A 19941-nucleotide genomic window follows, 5' to 3' on the forward strand; every position below is an offset into this window, starting at 1 on the left:
CTTTTTTAAAAAAGATATATTATTGAACATAATGAAAACACCTTTGGTTTTGGGGGAAATAAATAAATACAACTTGGACATTGATTTGAAATTACTATTATTATTAATAATAATAATAATAGTAAAATTTACATAGATATTCAAAGCGGTAACCTTTGTTGACCTGACCTCTGTGTGTGTGTGTGTATTTGTATGTACTATTTCAGAATGTGTTTGTATTAAAGGTAAAAACCAAAAAATTGGTATTGTAGTTCAGGTAGTGACATTTCGTGACCTCCGTTGACCTCTTCTTCGGTTCGAGGCTAGATTTCCGGAAATGTACGTTGCAAATTGACGTGGACCAATGAGAGTCGGCCAACACAGCAGAGAGAAGTTACGGAGGAGCCATTGCTGCAACTCTCTCTCTCTACCTTTAAAGCACAGAGCTATTAATCAGCTGTACATTCCTATGATAGTTGGCACTCGCCGGCTGTCTTTCTTTCTTTCCGTATAGAAAAATAAACAGCTCTTTATTACACATTACAAATTAACCTGCATTTCACTCAGCAAGTAAATCTTTTTCTACTTTCTTCCTCTTACCCTAATTTTTTCCCCTTCTCCTCTGCTCAACAAGATTACAACATATAATAATAATATATATCCATAGACTCTCCACAATGCTTCCTACAACATTATTTTCTCTGGTCGTGCTGTTGGTATTTGCAACCGGCGTGACTTTTGCAAGCGATGTCATAGACCTGAAAGACTCCAACTTCAAGAACAAAGTCGCTGACCATGATATCATTTTAGTGGAATTCTTCGCGCCATGGTAAGATATATCAAAATCCTTATATTTATCCTATTAAAGTTCGACCTTATAATTAATAACATTTAAAGCAGTTTTGGCTCATGTTTTATTCAAAAATTACAGCCACGTAAATATACAGTTAAAACCCATCAAATTGGAGGATATTAAACGGACAGTTTTAAAGTCCTTGCGTTTCTTTTGCATTCTGAGTCCATTTATCGCCATGGTGACCCTTTTCAGTCTTCCAGGGTGGTTTATATCCCCGCCTCTAAGTACCAGTAAAATACTGGGGAAGTCCATGAAACTGTTTATAATTCTGGCCTTGCCTCTTACCTTTAAAATCTTTGTATTCATGTATATATGTACAGTAAGACCTTCTGTAAATCTCTGTATTTCTCTTCTATATAAACCACCGCCCTCTCAAAATACTTTGTGATTTCTGATATATACCAGTGTATGGGATATTAGGATGATTAATTTGGGGTGTTCGAATTTCCCATCCATATTTTTCATGTTTCGATACCCTGCTGGGAACTGTCAACTAGACTGAGGTAGCAATTTTTATTAATCATTTATCGATCTCATTAGTGACTTAAATGTATGTAACGCATGTGTGGTTGTTTCTTTTCCTGTATGTATATCCACCTAAGGTTATTAAAATGTAAAACATTTATTTAGAAGTATTCTTTCGTTACGAAAGAGTACCTACTAAGCCAGTTTCGGCCAACAAGGGAGGGAGCTTGCCCGCCCATTGCATGATCGCTTAACTGGCTAGAAATAGCAGTCAGATTTCTTACAAGTATCACACCCGTTTTAAATAATGACGAATTCGTTAGATAATATAGTTTGTGATGTAGAAAAAAAAAAAGACAGGTGGTTATATTGAAATGCCTTTGATCTTGGGGAAAACTAGTAAAATTAAATGGATTACAATGGAATCTGTTCATTTGCTCGCATGTTAAGAAAATAGTAGCCAAAATCACGACCATTAAGTCTTCAAAAAAAAAAAAAAATGACATCTGATACTGTCTGAAAAAAGGCACTTGGTCACGGCTGGAACGTCTGTTTTATCAGGGCAACAAGTTATTTAGAGCTTTCAAATGAATGCGGTTTGAAAAGATTTTTTGATGTTTCTAACGTTTAAAAGCCGCCCATTTAATCTTGACTAATTTCTAAAGAAAATGTGTTAGCTCCATTATTTCTGCAGAAATTGGGCGACTAAAACATGTCATTTAAATTATTAAATTTTGAAAAATCAAATAATTTTCTTGTATTTTGTTAATTTTTTTTTTATCTTGAGCAAGCAAATCTCTTTATGTAAAGCAGTGAACCGGCCCTAATTTAAAATTGGGATCAATTTTAGAATTGTGGCAGTTTTTTTTCCTACGTTAGCCCACATGGAGGAGACCTATTGTTAAAACGCGTTTCAGCTTTGAATAATCCTTTTTCTATCTTTCAGAGTGTGATTTGAGGGAGTTGACTACTGTTTCTTATCAGGTTGTCACGTATTAGATGATATGAAATATTAGTAATGACTAAATTGGTTTGGAGGTGTGTATGTGTTGTGATACTTGGCTTCAGAAGAATTTTAACTGGGGATTCAAAGTTTTTTTCTTTTCGGGGACTAACTTTCTCACCTGTATATGCTGGTTTTCAATTCCTACATTTTCTGCGATTTCAAATCCCCGTTGTTAATTCTATGTATACTCCTTGCACACTGCTTATAGATAATACTTGTGTGTGTGTGTGTGTATATTTTAAAAATTTGTTTACGGGAAATCTTTTGAATATGCAGATAAAGCATATCACGCCGGCTACAAGTAATAATGCTGGCTGGTGAACCAGCTTTTTGGGACTGTGCCGATATAATGTAGGATATAGTAGTAATAACAATACTTTATCTCTTTATTACCCACTAGGGGACAATACATCTGATTGGGGTCAGATAAAACGTATGGGGTTACAAAAATATGACACAATTAAAAATATAATAAAATCGAAAATCGAATGTTTACAACAAACAACAAATACTTCTTGGATGGAATTTATAAATATTTTAATGCAACGCTATGCACTATATATATATATATATATATATATATATATATATGTATATATATGTATGTATATATATATGTATGTATGTGTCTATGTATGTATTACAACAAAATTTTATGTCTTGGGCATTAGTTACCCAAGGTTTCGCATCCACATTCTTTTGAGTGCTTCTTTCTGATATGTTTTTAACTAATATATATTTTCTATGTTCGCATGGTACGGACACACCTTACAAGAAATATTTCCACCTGTGCTTTAGGTACTTTTAAATCCGTGGAAATTATATAGCTCTCAATCTTCCTAAATTCACTGCAACCACTTGTAAATCGATTGACCAACGGTGTTAGTTTTTTTTTTTTTTTTTAAACCCAATCTTTAAAAATGCCTAAGAGTTACTCAGCTTAGTTCATCAGACGAGTAACGGCCAAATGTAAAATGCAGCAGAAAATTATTCACAATGAATCGTAATTTTATGAAATTTACGGCAGATTGTGAGATTATAGAATGTAAATAAGAAATTTGTGAGACTGGTAAATAGGAGTGTAAAATATATAAAGAATATTTGGTAAAGATTGAAACGGATATCGAAATGACAATCCAAGAAGTTACAACCTTATGTTTTTACTTCTGCTAACGGATTTTATAGATTCCTGGTTATGATACTTCTGCAGGTTTTCTTTGAATTATTATTTAGTCATCTTTGGTGGAGCAGACCTAAGATCTCTGCTGTGACTTTTTTTCTTTCAGATATTACATTAGCAAATGTAGTTTAAAAAAATTTTTTTAAGACGTGATTTCAGGGAAATTCTGTGATTGGTATGGCAGCATTATAGTCAACGGTTATAAGGGTAAAATATGTCTTAGAAGTAATCAGAGGTATTAAATTGCTGGACCAGGTAATGAAAGTTTAGTTGTAGTGCAAATAATAAGGGAAAAGTTAAATAAAATGAGATGCAGTTTGGGTTAATATTTTAGCTCAAAGTAAACAGCTGTATTTGACTTCTGACCTGGAGAATTCCTTCAAGAATCCTCTGCTTCTTGATTTGTTGGTTGCTGGTGAGTGTCCTTCAAGTTGTGTGCAGAAGTGATCTCCTTAGGGTGAGAGTAATGAGGGCAATGAATTTTGTGTGCAGGGGTGCTGTCCTTAGGGTGAGAGTAATTGAGTACAATGTATTTTGTGAGCAGGTATTTCACTAGGTTCAGCTGTCAGTCCCTTCCTATTTATCACAGTCCTCCTAACCATAACTGAGTTTAAGATTGGTTGCCTGTTGGAACTCCTCCATGCAGGTATGGCAGCAGAACCTGGAATCAAAGGGCCTTAAAAATGGAATCACAAGAAGTGTCACTTGGAAAGTTGGCTTTGTCTGTAGCAGATGTACAGGAGAAATAAGCACTAAAAACACATAAGAAATAGAATCACTTGTCATCCATCCTGCATTCCTTATCACTTTATTTTCCACTGAATGGCCCTTTTCCCTGAAACTATCTATCTGCTAATATCCCACTCTCTGTCCTTGTGTGCTCCTCTCTTTATACTTGACTATCAAATCCCTATTTTCCAGCTTTCTGTGGTTTTATTATACTATTGGTATCCATCTTAGTCTACCATATGTCTTTCTATCTATCATCTCCTTCCCTGTTTACCATTTACTACATTCACCTCTGTTCCCAATTCTAACCATGTTATTCTTCTTTCACACTCTTGTGAACCTACCTGTTCAACCATCCTTAATTCACTGTCCCCTATTTTCTTTTTATCCATCCTGTACTTCTCATTCCTGCCATCCTTCTCTCTTTCTAGCTGGAATAGCCATACACCTATTCTACAGCAAGACACCTGTTCTTGTCCTATCATATTTTAGCTTTTCATCACCTAGAACAAAACCACTTCCCTCAATACTGCACTTCCACCTAGGTGAAGGGTCTTGTCTTGCAAGTTTTGGTAACCTCACAAAAATAGTTCTCAATATACTCTGTAAAGTAGCTGACATTAGGAATGGTGTCCAGTTGTAGAAGGCATGTCAAAAGCTGATATTGGCACTCAACTCAGTCCCTGGACTCTTTAAATCTTGCCAATCCATCCAACCTGTGCTAACATGGAATGTAGATGTTAAATAATAGTCATTTTGTTGACAGTACTAAATGATAATTTGTCTACTTCAGAAGTGCATTGTTCTGTATTTTAATGCTTATTCTTACCCAATTAACCCTATATGTTGCTCTAGGACAGTGGTTCTCAAATTTTTGCTGTTCAGTGCCTTTTACTGAGTAGCATTTTGCAATTTCCTTTCTCCATGTTTGCCCCCCCCCCCCCCCAAAGCTTATGATGCTTATTTTGTTACACTAAGCTATTCGTGGGCAAACTGCAGCCTGTAGGACTTTCTGAATGACTTACTTAATGAAAAATTACTTTAAACGTTTTCATTAGTGCTGCTTGCCTGATACTGAGCCATGTGTCATGTGGTTTGCTTCAGAAAAGTTGCCCATGTCTACAACACCATTCAGCATGTTCCTCCTTTGAGATGTTTGTTCCGAGGGGAAGTTTTTGTGGAAAATAAGTTGGCAAGGACTTGTAGGATATTGTATTGGATCTTGGCACTTAATCAGTCATTATTTCTATTTGCTGATAAGTGTTCTCTTCATATTCTAACCCCAACAAATATTTTCTGGAAGATATGTTTAAAAAATAAGTATTGTAAATTGTTTAAATATTTTATTCTTGAGACAAAAGTCATGACACCTAGACAATTAAGTGCTCTCTTCCATCTCCTTGTGAGCTCTCAATGCTCCCAAAATTGCACTACTACTTTAAAAACCACATTCTACTTATTTTATCAATGTTTATTTATAGAATGGCTGTCAACTTTAAGTACATCAACACTCATGCACATGACTGTGCATACACAGTTGTTTTGCAGCATCTTTTTGGTCAGATGACCGTTCCATTTATATGTAAGATATTTCCATTCCATACTGTACATCAGTCCATCCAAGGGTGGTTCTCGTAGCAGATCTGATTTTCTGTGAGAAGAGGTTGTTAGCTTCTGGCACAACTCTTCAGTTTTTGGAGAAAAGAACTCTGAGTGCCCCCCCCCCCATGACCTTGCTCATATTGCAACATAGTTGATTCTGAGAAAGAATTCACTCCAGTGCCTAACTGGTATTGCATTTATTGACCCTATTCCCCTAGAAGGGTGAAAAGCAAGGTTAATTTGGACTCTGTGCAGTCAGCTGGAACTGCATCGTTAAATCATATGCTCTAATTCTGGCAGTGTGTGTGTGTGTGTGTGTGTGTGTGTGAAATGAGTTTACTATTGAGTAAAGATGGGGTTTGTCTTGATGTGTTTTGAGATTTTTGGTCTTCACTGCTGTACAAACATGCATGCAAAAGCAATGTCTTAGGGTTGGAGAGAAGAGGACCCAAAAACTTTAAATAAACTGAAAACAATAATTTTTACTGGCTTGAAACTGGTGGCCACTTAACATAAGTATTGTATCTCTCAGCATTGAGGATACTTTTTGAAGACCTACAGGTATTTTGAATTAAAAATGTTAAAAGATAAACCAAAATCAAGGTTTCTCCATACTTGGATGTTTTCTGTTTCATAGTGAACAACATATGGATCCTGTTAATCAACTTACAGTCTGCATTTTGTCTATGTATAGACATGAATAGAGATAAACCTCCTCTGGAGTTAGAACTGGTTAATGAAGATCATTAACCTTCATTGTAAGGTTATGGACCTACTTCAACAGAGAAACTTAGGACAGGACTGTTTATTAGGTGTATGAAAGTTTGTTTCTAGAAGCACAAGTTTTGTTGCATGTTTTCATAATTGGTTTTAAATTGGTGGGAATTTCTTTGGAGATCCTCAGATCATCTTCATGTAACATATGTTTAGTTCTAGCAAAGTATGCGATTTATTTTTAATGGATAAAGCTCATGGTCTTTTGGTATTTCAGTAGGATGGATTTTACATTGTTAGTTGGAAAATGGGCATTATATACATCTATTGAATCTTCTGAGATATTTGGAGTTTTCCATTGTTGTTTAACCCCAGGCTAACTTTGTCAATGTCGACCTATGATTAAAGATTTTTTTCCAATTGTGACCATATCTTTTTGTAATAACAAGAACAATCAAGATAAGAGGGTATTTTAATTGCCATTTCTGGCTGGCTGAACAATTATGTAGAGGCACTCACAGTGACTGTTGTCGTCGTCTACTTACCATCCTGTTGGTGCTTACTGGAGCAGAATGGGCAGTCTCTTTTATAGTATTGCTCAGAAGATAGAAAACTTGTCTGAGTTTCGTTTGCATCCTTGTAAGAAGGCAAATTGAGTAATTTGTTGGGGATTGGGGCAACTTAATGTTTTCTGTATCTAAATTACTGGATTCATGTTTAACTGGAAAAGGTTAACTAAATCACCTTTTTCTTTCTTTTTTTTTGTAAGGTGTGGACATTGCAAAAGGTTGGCTCCTGAATATGATAAAGCAGCATCAGCATTAAAACATAACGATCCACCAGTGCCATTAGCTAAAGTAAGTTTCTTGTTAGTTTAACTCTTTTCATATTTGTTCACCGAGACAGCCTTAGTTCTTTGATATAAAACTGCGTTTATTATACAAAAATTCGTTGTAAAAATGGTTCATACTTAGCCCTTTAGCATTTAAACCAGCCATATCTGGCCCAAATATTCTATCTTGTTCTATGTTTAAACTGGCCAGATCTGACTTCTCACACCTATCCTACAATGTCATTCTCAATATATACAACCATGTCATTGAAATTTCAAAGCTACAAGCTAATGCATGGTTAATTCAAAACAATGAATGAAAAAGCATTTCATTTGACATAGTAATCTGGATGCTAAAGGGTTAATTTAAAACCTATCAATTTTTTGGAAGACTTTTAAGTTACATTCTAAACATGACGCTTATTTTGCTAAATCCCATAAGATTCTTAATTTCAAAATAAATTAGGATACCTAATTAGAAGTATGACCATGAAATGGTTATTACTTACCTGAAAACTTAGCAAATCCTTTCTGGTAAATCCATTTATTTTTCAACGAGGATTGCTCTGACTTTTTCTATCTTAATCCAATTTAACATTTAGTATAAACCATAACATGAACAAACATTCAAAGGAAAATAAAGAATAAAATTTAGTAGTTGAATATGTGCTTTAATTATATCATTTGTCTAGGTTGATTGTACTGCTGAGACAAACACCTGCCAGGAGTATGGGGTATCAGGGTACCCTACTTTAAAAATTTTCCGGAAAGGAGAATTTTCTGAAGAGTATAATGGACCTCGAGAAGCAGGTAAATGTTATTTTTAATCCTTTAGCATTTAAGCTGGCCATATCTGACCCAAATATTCTACCTGTTTTAGGTTCAAACTGGCCAGAGCCAGTCTCTCACACCTGCCTTACAATGTCATTTATAAATAAATCATATCATCAGAATCTTGAGGCTACGAGATAATGCACGATTAACTAAAAAAAAAAAAAAACAATTTGAATATTACATTTGACAAATTAATTTGAAGGCTAAAAGGTTAAATCATTTTGCAGCTAGGTTTCTCCACTACTAGCATTTACTGAATAAAGGGTTCTTGTATTTTTGATTGCACTGTAGCTTAATTTTTCTATCTACTTTTGAACGAAGAATGTTTTCCTGCTTCCCACAATCTGCCTGACTCACAGATTCCAATCGATCTTGATAGTTATTTTGACCACTGTGCTCAATATACTTTCATGGTTAGAGTGGAAATTTTCTTAATCTCTTTGCTTTCTCATGCCAAATTGGCCTTAAGCCAAAAGATCGGTGATCTAAGATCTTCCATTCTATTTTTCATGTTTAGTGTATTAATGATTGTTACCCAGTGTGTTCCTTACTTTTTATGGTGTGGTTTGAGTGAGATATGACTGCTATTTCTAGTGACTCTGTGGCATATACCATTGTCAGGTCAATATCTTAAGATTTTCAAACACCTGAACATTTGAAGTTTTCAAATGACTTCCCATCTAGCTGTACATGAATAAGAGTATAGCATGTTTGCTTCATTATTATTGAAAGCATTTTTTTTTGTTTGGTATGCAATGAATTCTTTTCAAAGGAACTCCAGGTTAGCCCCTTAAATAGTCATATGATCAAAAATATTCCAGTTTTGTCTATTTTGTCATTTTGTTTTGCTGTATCCAGGTTTACATTTTTCAGTGTGTAATTTTTAAGATAGCAATTTGAAGATTTGACTGGTCATTCTAGCAGGAGTAAAAGAGTAAATTGCAAGTGTAGGAGAATACATTTGTGTTTTACAACTTCATCATCATTCAATGTCTGCTTTCCATGCTGGACGATCTTGAAGCTTATTCTAGATTTTGTTTTTAAAAGTTACAATCATTATGGATGATGATTTTTATAATGTTGACTGATAAATTTTCTGTATTGTGTACCTTTTGTTACAGATGGTATTGTAAAGTATATGAAGTCCAAAGCAGGTCCTTCTTCTAAGACCTTACTCACTACCGAAGATGCCAAAAAATTTACATCTTCTCAAGATTTTGCAGTAATTGGTAAGGAAGTCCTTTACATTTGCACTGTATTTTAGATTTTTGACTTTATTAATATAGTTGCACCAATGATGTTTCCTTACTCATTTGATTTTACAAATTATGATATTAATTAGTCCTGAGGTGTAACTTGAATTCTGTTAGTAATTGTTTGTTTCTAAAAAAATTTCAGATTCTGTTTTGTTGAATAAGTTTAATATTTTCATGAACTTTCGGTGCAGGCTTGGCTGTGTAAAAAGCTTACTTCCCAAATATGTGGTCTTAAGTTTAGTCCCACTGCATGACCTCTAAGCAAGTGTCTTTTACTATAGCCTTTGTCTGACCAAAGCCTTCTGAGTGGATTTGGTGGATGGAAACTGAAAGAAACTTGTGTGTGTGTGTGTGTGTGTGTGTATATATATATATATATATCATCATCATCGTTTAACGTCTGCTTTCCATGCTAGCATGGGTTGGACAATTTGACTGAGGACTGGTGGACCAGGTGGCTACACCAGGCTCCAATCTGATTTGGCAGAGTTTCTACACCTGGATGCCTTTCCTAATACCAACCACTCAGAGAGTGTAGTGGGTGCTTTTATGTGTCACCTGCACGAAGGCCAGTCAGGCGGTACTGGCAACGGCCACGCTCAAAATGGTGTATTTTATGTGCCACCCGCACAAGAGCCAGTCCAGGGGCACTGGCAACGATCTATAGATATGTCTGTGTGTACCCTTGTCTAAACATCACATGGTTGTAAATGAGCATCACCCTCATACAAATGAGGTTGTTCATTTCATGTCTATCTATGTCCAATTATTACTTTGGACACAAGTGAGGCAAGAGGAAGGGCATGGCATCTGGTTCTAGAAAATCTCTCCTCAGTAACATCTGGCTGATCCATGCAAGCATGGATGATAAAAAAGGTTAAATTTTTTTGTATGTTTTTACTATTTTATATTATTTATTTATATATATATATATATATATATATTTATATTTGTTTAATTCAGGTTTCTTTTCTAGTGAAAATGAGATGTCAAAAACTTTCCAGAAAGTGGCTGATTCTTTAAGTTCTGAATTCAAATTTGGACATACATTTGAAAGTTCAATATTAGATGAATATGGTTATAAAGAGTAAGTTGCTATTCAGACAGAAAATTCAGTTAAAGATTGTTTTCTAACATTGAAAAAAGTCTCTTGATGATAATGTAAATGCTGTGAGGAATTTTTCCTTTGTAATATTCACCTGTTTTCTTTAAACTTGGCAATTTTAAGATAATTTAACTGTTTTAGAAACTTCTTAATGAATTTATTATAGAATCATATATTGAATGTTTGTTCAGTCCAAGTGCATCAGGCATATTTATGGATAACCATTTATGTAATTTACATACCAAATATGTTGAGTGATCAAGGAGATTTTACATGTTTGCTTGATATAGCAACTAAATCTCCCTAAAATTACACCTAACCTCCTTAACCCTTTCGTTACTATATTTCTGACCAAGATACACCCCTCATGAGTTTCAATTAAATTCAAAAATAATCATGAATTTAGACTAGTTTCATGAAACAGCTGTAACTTTTTTACTTATCAACATATTAATGCGATATTTGGAACATAATTAAAGCGTTCTTAATCAATTTTATTGCATAACTTTTGTCTCAAAATGACTCTAATTACAGTTTATAATTATCAGTTTGATTTTTTTCTTTTAGTGCTATTGTCATGTTCCAACCACCCAGGCTACACAGCAAATTTGAAGAAAGCAAAATAAAATATTCAAGTGATATCTCAGCCTCTTCAATAAAAGAGTGGGTAAAAGAAACAAGGTATGTCTCTTATAAAATTCATGTATTTCTTTCCCACCCATATAAAATGTAAATATCTGAAGCCTTAAAGCTGAATGACAATTTAGAAGAAATAATATGCAAACTTGGCTTAATTCAAGAAATGATTTTTATGGAGTCGTAAAATTTCCATACTTATTTTTATTAAGCAATCCACTTAACCTAAACTATATGCTAATCTCTGCTAATCTGTCAATATTGCCTTTAAATAGTAGAGTTCATTTACAATGTTAGTTTATAGCATGTTTGGGAATCATCTCACTTACCTAAGTGACAAAATGAGACGAATCTGCAGCATTCTGAGACGGAAAGGTTTGCCAGAATTGAGAGGTTATCTTGATCTACTTGGTGTCACAGTTGTTCAGTAGAGAAAGTTACAACGGTTTGGTTACCTGATTATTAAATGCTCAAAAATATTCACTTTCAAGGTAGAAGACCCTGGCCTTGTGGATGTCCAAAGAAATAGTTGACAAATAACATCCTTATGCAGCCCACATTAATTTTGCTGTCCCCTACATGGCTCATATAAGATCTATGTTGCAGTACTGTTTTGTTCATGTATCTGGTATGGTAAAATTGCTATTCAGAAGCATTGTAAAATACAGCATATAGGTGAATGTTATCAGCAATCAATAAAAATGTTTCTAGATGTAACTATTAGCTGTCAATGTTCTTTTTTTTCCCTGTTCCTTCTGCTGTTACAAACACTTCTATACCCAATTCAACAAATTGCCTACCCCCTATAGTCATTCTACCCAAAACATTTATCATTGTCTCATCATACCCACTGCACCCCACCCCTCAAACTCTGCAGAAAGCATTTAAACATTTATTCTTCAAGTTGTAACAGAATTTTCCTCTATTTTCCTTTTTTCTTGTTGGCATCAAAACATCATTAGTCAGCAACTGCATTGTATCCAGCTGTTTAGAAGAGGCTGCAATGTTTGGAAATTTCATCTACTCTTTTGATTGGCTAATAATTATAACAATATTGTTTTCAATGTGATCCTGTAAGTAATTGTAATTATTAGATGCTTTTTAGTTTAAGATCTGGTACACTGTGAATGTGAAGAAAGTGGATATTATTGAGCACAGTTGAAGCATAATGGGTGATAGCAGCTAATAGATAGTGTATATATATATATATATATATATATCTGAGTGGTTGGCGTTAGGAAGGGCATCCAGCTGTAGAAACTCTGCCAAATTAGATTGGAGCCTGGTGTAGCCATCCGGTTGCACCAGTCCTCAGTCAAATCGTCCAACCCATGCTAGCATGGAAAACGGACGTTAAATGATGATGATATATATATATATATATATATATATATATATATATATATATATATATAAATATAAATATAAATAAAGAGAGAGAATAAGATTGATAGAGAATTACAGATCACAAGAGCATCAATAACATTAACATCTAATGCATACCCAGTGTAAATTTGAATTTTTCTTGTTTTATTCCAGCATTGGTTTGTGTGGTCACAGAGTCCAAGACAATGCCAATGATTTTAAAAAGCCTTTGGTTGTTGCATTTTACGACGTTGACTACGTAAAAAATTCTAAAGGTACTAACTATTGGAGAAACAGGTAAATATGTATTTTTTCCCTGTAATGCTATTTTTCCTCTTTATAGTGATAACACTTGTCAGTATATTAAACTTGATGAATAATTTGCTGCATTTAAATATCTGCACTTTATATTTGTTTTAAAGTTTTTATTACATTATTTCTAGTCTTGTATTGAAACTTGCATAACCAAAAAGTCAACAGTGTAACAAATCTTATTTTCAGAGATTGAAGGCTAAAATTCATTATATCTAGCTTGACTTTTCAGTTTAATGCATTGTAAGTGATGAAATTTAAGTATTTAGGATAAAGAAACAATCTTTCTGATAATAAATACTGGTTTTCAGCAGTAGTGTATATTACTAACTCTACTTAATCTTGTGGAATTGTTTGAGTGTAGAAAACTAGGTGTTATCATCTGAAATTTGAACTATGATAAACATATTACGATTGCAGATGTATGCTCTAAGCTATAACCATAGCACTGTCAAAAAGAACTTTTGTAGATAGCATTTGTATTTTTTTAGTGGTTCTTCCATCACAATGTTGGCAAGTTTGAAAACTGTGCCTGGCTGATGAGGCCAGAATAAGATGTATAGAATTGTCTCCCATGTTTACCAAACGAAAACATTAATCATTGCACCATTCTTTTAAGCTATTTAGTGATACTTATACATATATTTTACATAAAGGCAGTGAGCTGGCAGAATTCTTAGCATGCCGGGCGAAATGCTTAGCAGTATTTCGTCTGTCTTTACGTGCTGAGTTCAAAGTACCAGTTGCTTACTGGGGTCGATCTAATCGACTGGCCCCTCCCCCAAAATTTCGGGCCTTGTGCTTAGAATAGAAAAGTGTATTATACATTCATTACCTCCCTTAGATTTGACGAAATGATCATCCAAAAGTTGTTCCCCTTTGTTTTCCTAAACAGGAGTTGTTGGCCAATAGACTTTACTATCTTGTTTTTGTTTACCCCAAAATCTCGTAATTTTTATCAGTTTTTCATGTCTTACTCCAAAATGGAGTTGAACACCGATGTTCTATGTGAGGGGTGACTATTCTTCATTCTTCTCTGCTTTCAGTTGTAAACAATGTTTATTTTTTAATTTATAGGGTTATGAAAGTGGCCAAGAAGTTTAAAGAAGCAGGAAAAGATGTAACTTTTGCTATTAGTGACCGGAATGAGTTCTCCTATGAAATTAGTGAGTTTGGTGCAAGTGAACTCCCATCAGCCAAACCCATTGTTACTGTCCGAGATTCTAAAGACAGGAAATTTGTTATGAAAGAAGAATTCAGGTATGGCACTAGAATTTGTGTAAAATTTAGAAATTCAGCAATGCCATTTAATCATAAAATTTATTTAAAGAAAACTTGTCTCATGCAAGCTTCCTCAATTATGATAGTGAAATTTAAAGTGTGTAAATATTATCAAATTTTTTCTGTATATTAAATTAGTTTGCAGCTGAAACCACATGGTTCCTAACTCAGCCCCACTTTGTGACACCTAGGGCAAGTATCTTCTATTATAGCCTCAGGCTGGCCAAAGCTTTTGTGAGTGGGTTTAGTAGATGGAAACTGAAAGTAGCCTGTCGTGGGAGTGGGTGTGTGTGTGTGCGCACACACGCACACACACACACACACACACACACACACACACACACACACACACACACACACACACACACACACACACACACACACACACACACACACACACACACACACACACACACACACTGTTTAGATTATGCAAAAATGAAAATAACACTGGCATTTCATTTTAACATATTTACCAATATTACATAAAAATATCTTGAAAAGTTTATTCAATAAAATTGCCATTGGCTTCAACCATAGCCTCCAGACAACTATGGAATCTCCTGCAACTCTTCTGGACAGTCACCTTGTTTTTGGTGAATACTGCCATAATCCTTGCCGTCAGTTCATCTTTGGTGTTGCAAGGAGTTTTGTTGGTCTCTTGCTCAACTGTTTCCCACACTTAATAATGAAGGAGGTTGCAGTCTGGGGAGTTAGGTGGCCAGGTGTGATGTGGTTCCAGAAATTGTAGCACAATTTTTCCATTCATATATTCATAATCACTTGATAGCTCCCTTTCATGAAAGTGCCTGACCATATATCTCTTTTCTCTGAAGGTTTTTTAAAAAATATTTCAGCATAATTAGTAACTAGTCTCTAGGCTTAGTTTTAATGCTACCTGTGACCCGTTATTAGACACACAAATCAATGAAAGCCCCTGTTGTCACACTTGACATACAAGGATGAACAGCCTCTTCTCCTTCAGCTCACACCCACCTTTTTAAAATGGATAATGTAATTTAGATATATTCTAGATACACAAAAGGCGACTTTTGATGGAACACCTTTGAGCTTTTAATTCTACTTGATTTGGAATTATCTGGTTGTTAAATAATATTTATTACCTTATCTACTACATGTTTCTACCATCTTCATATGCACTAACATCAAACATTTCATGTTTTTCCTGCCAATTTTATATTTTCAGCCCGGATAACTTAGAAAGTTTTGTAAATGATTTCTTTGATGATAAATTGCAGCCGTATCTAAAATCTGAGATTGTACCATCTGATAATAGTGCACCAGTTAAGGTAAAATTATTTTTCTTTTTATAGGTGGGGTAAATTAAAGCTTCTCATTAACTTTTATTTCGTATACATTTTTCATGATACTTCAGCTGTAGCAATATGCAAATGTTATTTACATATTTATTTTATATGTATAATTTTATTCATTAACCCATTACCTCCCATAATTCTATTAACTGAAATTTTTTTTATGAAACTTTGATTTCTAGCATAAAACAGCCTTAGGAACACGCTGGAATGATTAAAATAACATTTCAAAATAACATTTTAAATAGAAATAAGCGAGACATTGGGTGAAAAATTAGCAAACCTCATTTGAATATCAGAGAAATATACCTAGTAGATATAGCAAAAAGGTTAGATATGTGTAAATATTGACAGATAATTACGAAATTTGTAATTTTTAAGTAGGTAATGGGTTAAGAATGTAACCATATTTATTGTAACTTTCTAAGCAAGCAATATTGCCAGTTGTAAGATCTAGATGGTTTATTAAATGGCTATTGTTAGCTTTCAGTATTTATTTTTGCATTTGAGGATCTTGACTTGAAGTTGTCGCTGTTATTGGATTAAATATTTATTTCCCTAGGTTGTTGTAGCTAAAAATTTTGATGAAATTGTTAATGATAAAAGTAAAGATGTACTCATCGAATTTTATGCCCCATGGTGTGGTCACTGCAAAAGTCTCGAACCTAAATATACGGAACTGGCAGAGCTTGTAAGTAAATGATTTTGAGCATTAATTTTTCTGAGTTGGTGAAATTTTTTAACTTACAAATTTGTCTGTTTCGGCCTATTTTTGTTTGTTTTTCACTCTAAGTTAGGCATATACAGCCTTACTGTGGCCATTCATAAGTCAAAATTCACTATCTGGTTTTGTGACATTATTTTCTATGTTAATCTAATGTAATCTAAGTTAATCTAATGTAATAAATGCAAAAACTAATTTGTGTGTCAGTGTATCACACTTCACCCCCCCCCTCACTATTCGTTGACACTTCTACTATTGCTCATGCTGGGGTGAGAGTGATAGTAGGCATAGTGAGGGTGGTGGCGAAGAGAGAGAGAGAGAGAGAGAGACAAAGAAATTTAGGGAGAGTTCTTATTAAAAGTAGTGTTGACGGTGGCAGTGGGAATAATGAGAAAGTGGGACTGAACACTGAACCAACATACTGAACACAATTCTTTTACACACACATTTAGCCTTTTTGTGATGGTAAGGGGGTGATAGTAATAACATGTGCTGTAGTTGTGATAGAGGTGGCAGCAGGGGTGGTGGTTTTAGCTGAGGTGGTCAGGGATGGCTGAGAGTAACTGATGTGAAAGGCAGTGGTGATGATGGTGGTGGAGGGGAAGGCAGTGAAGTCAGGTATTGATGGTGGTAGTGTCAGAAGTCTGAATGGTGTGTGTATGGCAGATGTGGTGGTGGTGGTACTGTTGTTTATCATGCAACTTTGCAATAAGTTCCAAGTCGACATTATATCGTTGTTTTGATGAAGTGATTCTTTTTATTCCTCTTTGAGAATTGGCTACATTACACTGTGTGAAGGGTTCTGGGGGAACCACTTGCAGCATCCCTTCCTTCAGAGATGGAGAAGGGTTGAGGGTCTTGCAACCTCTGTTCATAGAAAAAAAAATATGGTACTGAAACAATCCTGAGATGACTTGGTATGCAGTACAGCATGAAATGAAAATTGTGTGTCAGATCTTTCATCATATGTCTAGAATGTGTTAACTGATATTGTTTCATTGTATCAGTGACTGAGGTTGGTTTGTTGATAATTTCTCTTTTATTATTCATATATAATTTCAACTTTAATTTTCTGAATTATTTAGTTGAAAGATGAATCTGAAATAACCATTGCAAAAATGGATGCCACTGCTAATGATGTTCCGAAACCATATGAAGTTTCTGGGTAAGTCAACTAGGAGAAAAATACATTTGAATTTTGTTTTTACTTTTCAGTCTTACTTAACTCTTTCGCTTCTATATTTATAATTAGAATATTTGCTTGTCTGTTTCAATTTTAAAATTATCAATTTAAATCAATTTTGTTTAATTAAAACCTAGGTGGTGTTTTGAACAAAACTTAATTGGTCCTCACTTAAATATAATATGGAATATTTTTGCCATGAAACTATTCTGTTTGCAGATAAAAAAAATTCTAGTGAAATGTTAAAATTTTGTTTGTCAGAAATGAAGTTTTTAGCCAATATTTAGCTGGGAAAAACAAGATTGTAGCATAGCACTTGAAGAATTGAGCATATTAGATTTTAAACTGAGCTTGGATACATATAAACAGGTAATGGGGAATATAGTATGATGTACTGTAAGTGAACCCATCCATAGTGAGTTATTCATATAAAATGAAACTTGTTACTTATCAGGTAAATTCAGATAAATAATTTTAAAAAATGTGTGGTAAACATTTTGTAAATTTTAACTATATAGTTCTTAAAGGTGTTTTATATTTGGCAAAAACTACTATAATATTGTCCAGAGGTGGTGAAGCACAACCTTCGAACATTGGGCCTCACGGAGGCGATAACAAGTAACTGAGACCATTGGAGATATGCTGTGCTTGAGAAGACCTGGCAAGCCAAGTGAGATCGTAACTGTGGCCTATGCCAGTGCAGCATAAACAGGTCCATCTAAGAGTACCTTTCAATCATTGGGCGATAAACTGTGCTTGCGAAGACCTATTGAGTCAAGTGAAGTCATTGTTGTGGCCGATGACAGTACCACCTGATTGGCACCTGTGCTGGTGGCATGTAAAAAGCCCCATTCGAGCGTGGTCGATGCCAGTGCCGGTGGCACGTAAAAAGCCCCATTTGAACATGGTCGATGCCAGTGCTGGTGGCACGTAAAAATACCATATGAGTGTAGTCATTGTCAGTTCCCTCTGACTGGCTCCTGTGCTGGTGGTACGTAAAAAGTACCATTCAAGTGTGGATGATGCCAGTACTACGAGACTGGCCCTCGTACTGATGGCACATAAAAAGCACCCACTACACTCTTGGAGTGGTTGGCATTAGGAAGGGCATCCAGCTGTAGAAAATCTGCCAGATCAGATTGGAGCCTGGTGCAGCATATAAATGAGTGCTTTGTGGCATATTTGTGAAATATAGCTATGAGCAGTTTTGGGAATTTTAGTGATGAAAGGATTAAATCTTGTTCCATTGTCTTGGATTTCAATATTGGTTTCAAATGACACAAGATAATTTGTAAATTATATCTCTGTTAATTCTTTCCTGACCACACCTAATGAAACATAGTTTCATTTAATTTTGCCAATGAAAATATCTGGGGGATTTAGTAAAATGACTTATTTAGTTTATAAAAGGTTATTACATAATCTTATGAGCTTAAATTTAAATATGAACGGTTTAGACAATTAAGGGCATGTAGATTAGTATCAAAAGTATGAATATATATTTGCTGTATGTGTAAAATGTGCTTTATTTTTTTCTTGTAGATTTCCAACTATTTACTTTGCTCCAAAAGACTCAAAGGATGCTCCTCGAAAATACAATGTAAGTATATGATTAAGTTTCTTTGATTGGATCTAGGTGACAACCCCTTGCATAGGATATCAATATTATATTTGCACATTGTTTATTTTTAATTTGATTTTTAAGTAAACCTCCATTTTTTTTTTTTTTTTTTTTTTTTTTTTGTAACCTGCCCCTGTAATGTTTTTTATTCATTGATTTTTTTTTTTATAGTAATCCTTCAAAATATCTTGCATTTTACAATGTTTTTTCTTCTTTTGTTAGGGTGGTCGTGAAGTTGATGATTTCGTTAAATATTTAGCTAAAGAAGCCACCAATGAATTGAAAGGATACACCCAATCTGGTGGAAAGAAGAAGACAAAAAAAGCAAAGAAAGAATTGTAGATTTTCCTTTCCATTTAAATATATTTTATTTTTCTTATTTATATCACTTATCTTCAATTTCTTCCTTTATTCATTTAAGAAAAACTTTCAAAGACTTAAAATTCATCTTAGGGTCCTCTGTTTTCATCTGTTCTCTTTTTTGTTTTTGATTCGGTCCTTCTGTAATGCCACTCAGTGGTATGAGGATGTAAATTTTCATTAAAATGCTCCTCTAAAATTTATGGATGAAAGGAAAATGTCTGAACAACTCATACAATGTTATTGTACACTTAATTTTTGCTAATAAATTTTTTTTTAAAAAAAGGAATTCCAAATTACACAAAAATGTTTGTATAAACATGATTTATATCTGAATTTATTGCCATTTTGTTTTCAGCTTAATGAGTTTATATGGATAAAGCAACTGCTTCATTCTTGAAGCTTTAAATATCCAGTGTTTATCATTGCATCTAAAATTTAAACAGTACTATTGAAAACATCTTTTATTCTATGATGGACAGATATCCATTCATCATCATCATCATCCTTTAATGTCCGTTTTCTATGGCATGGGTTGGCTGGTTTGACCTGAGCTAGCAAGCAGGG

General features: G+C 34.3%; 1 protein-coding gene across 1 annotated transcript; it reads left to right on the forward strand.

Moving 5' to 3' along the window:
* The first annotated feature begins 356 nt into the window (after nucleotides 1-356).
* LOC106880182 (protein disulfide-isomerase A3) lies at nucleotides 357-19681 on the forward strand. The gene is made up of 13 exons (XM_014930036.3): nucleotides 357-808; nucleotides 7301-7388; nucleotides 8056-8173; nucleotides 9319-9426; nucleotides 10417-10540; nucleotides 11126-11239; nucleotides 12734-12856; nucleotides 13949-14131; nucleotides 15360-15462; nucleotides 16049-16177; nucleotides 17296-17375; nucleotides 18936-18993; nucleotides 19237-19681. The coding sequence occupies exons 1-13, from the start codon at nucleotides 657-659 to the stop codon at nucleotides 19354-19356; spliced, it is 1500 nt and encodes a 499-aa protein (XP_014785522.1). The 5' UTR covers nucleotides 357-656; the 3' UTR covers nucleotides 19357-19681.
* Nucleotides 19682-19941: the final 260 nt, after the last annotated feature.

Source organism: Octopus bimaculoides, chromosome 12 (genome assembly GCF_046866305.1).
Source record: "Octopus bimaculoides isolate indiv1 chromosome 12, ASM4686630v1, whole genome shotgun sequence".
NCBI lineage: Eukaryota > Metazoa > Mollusca > Cephalopoda > Octopoda > Octopodidae > Octopus > Octopus bimaculoides.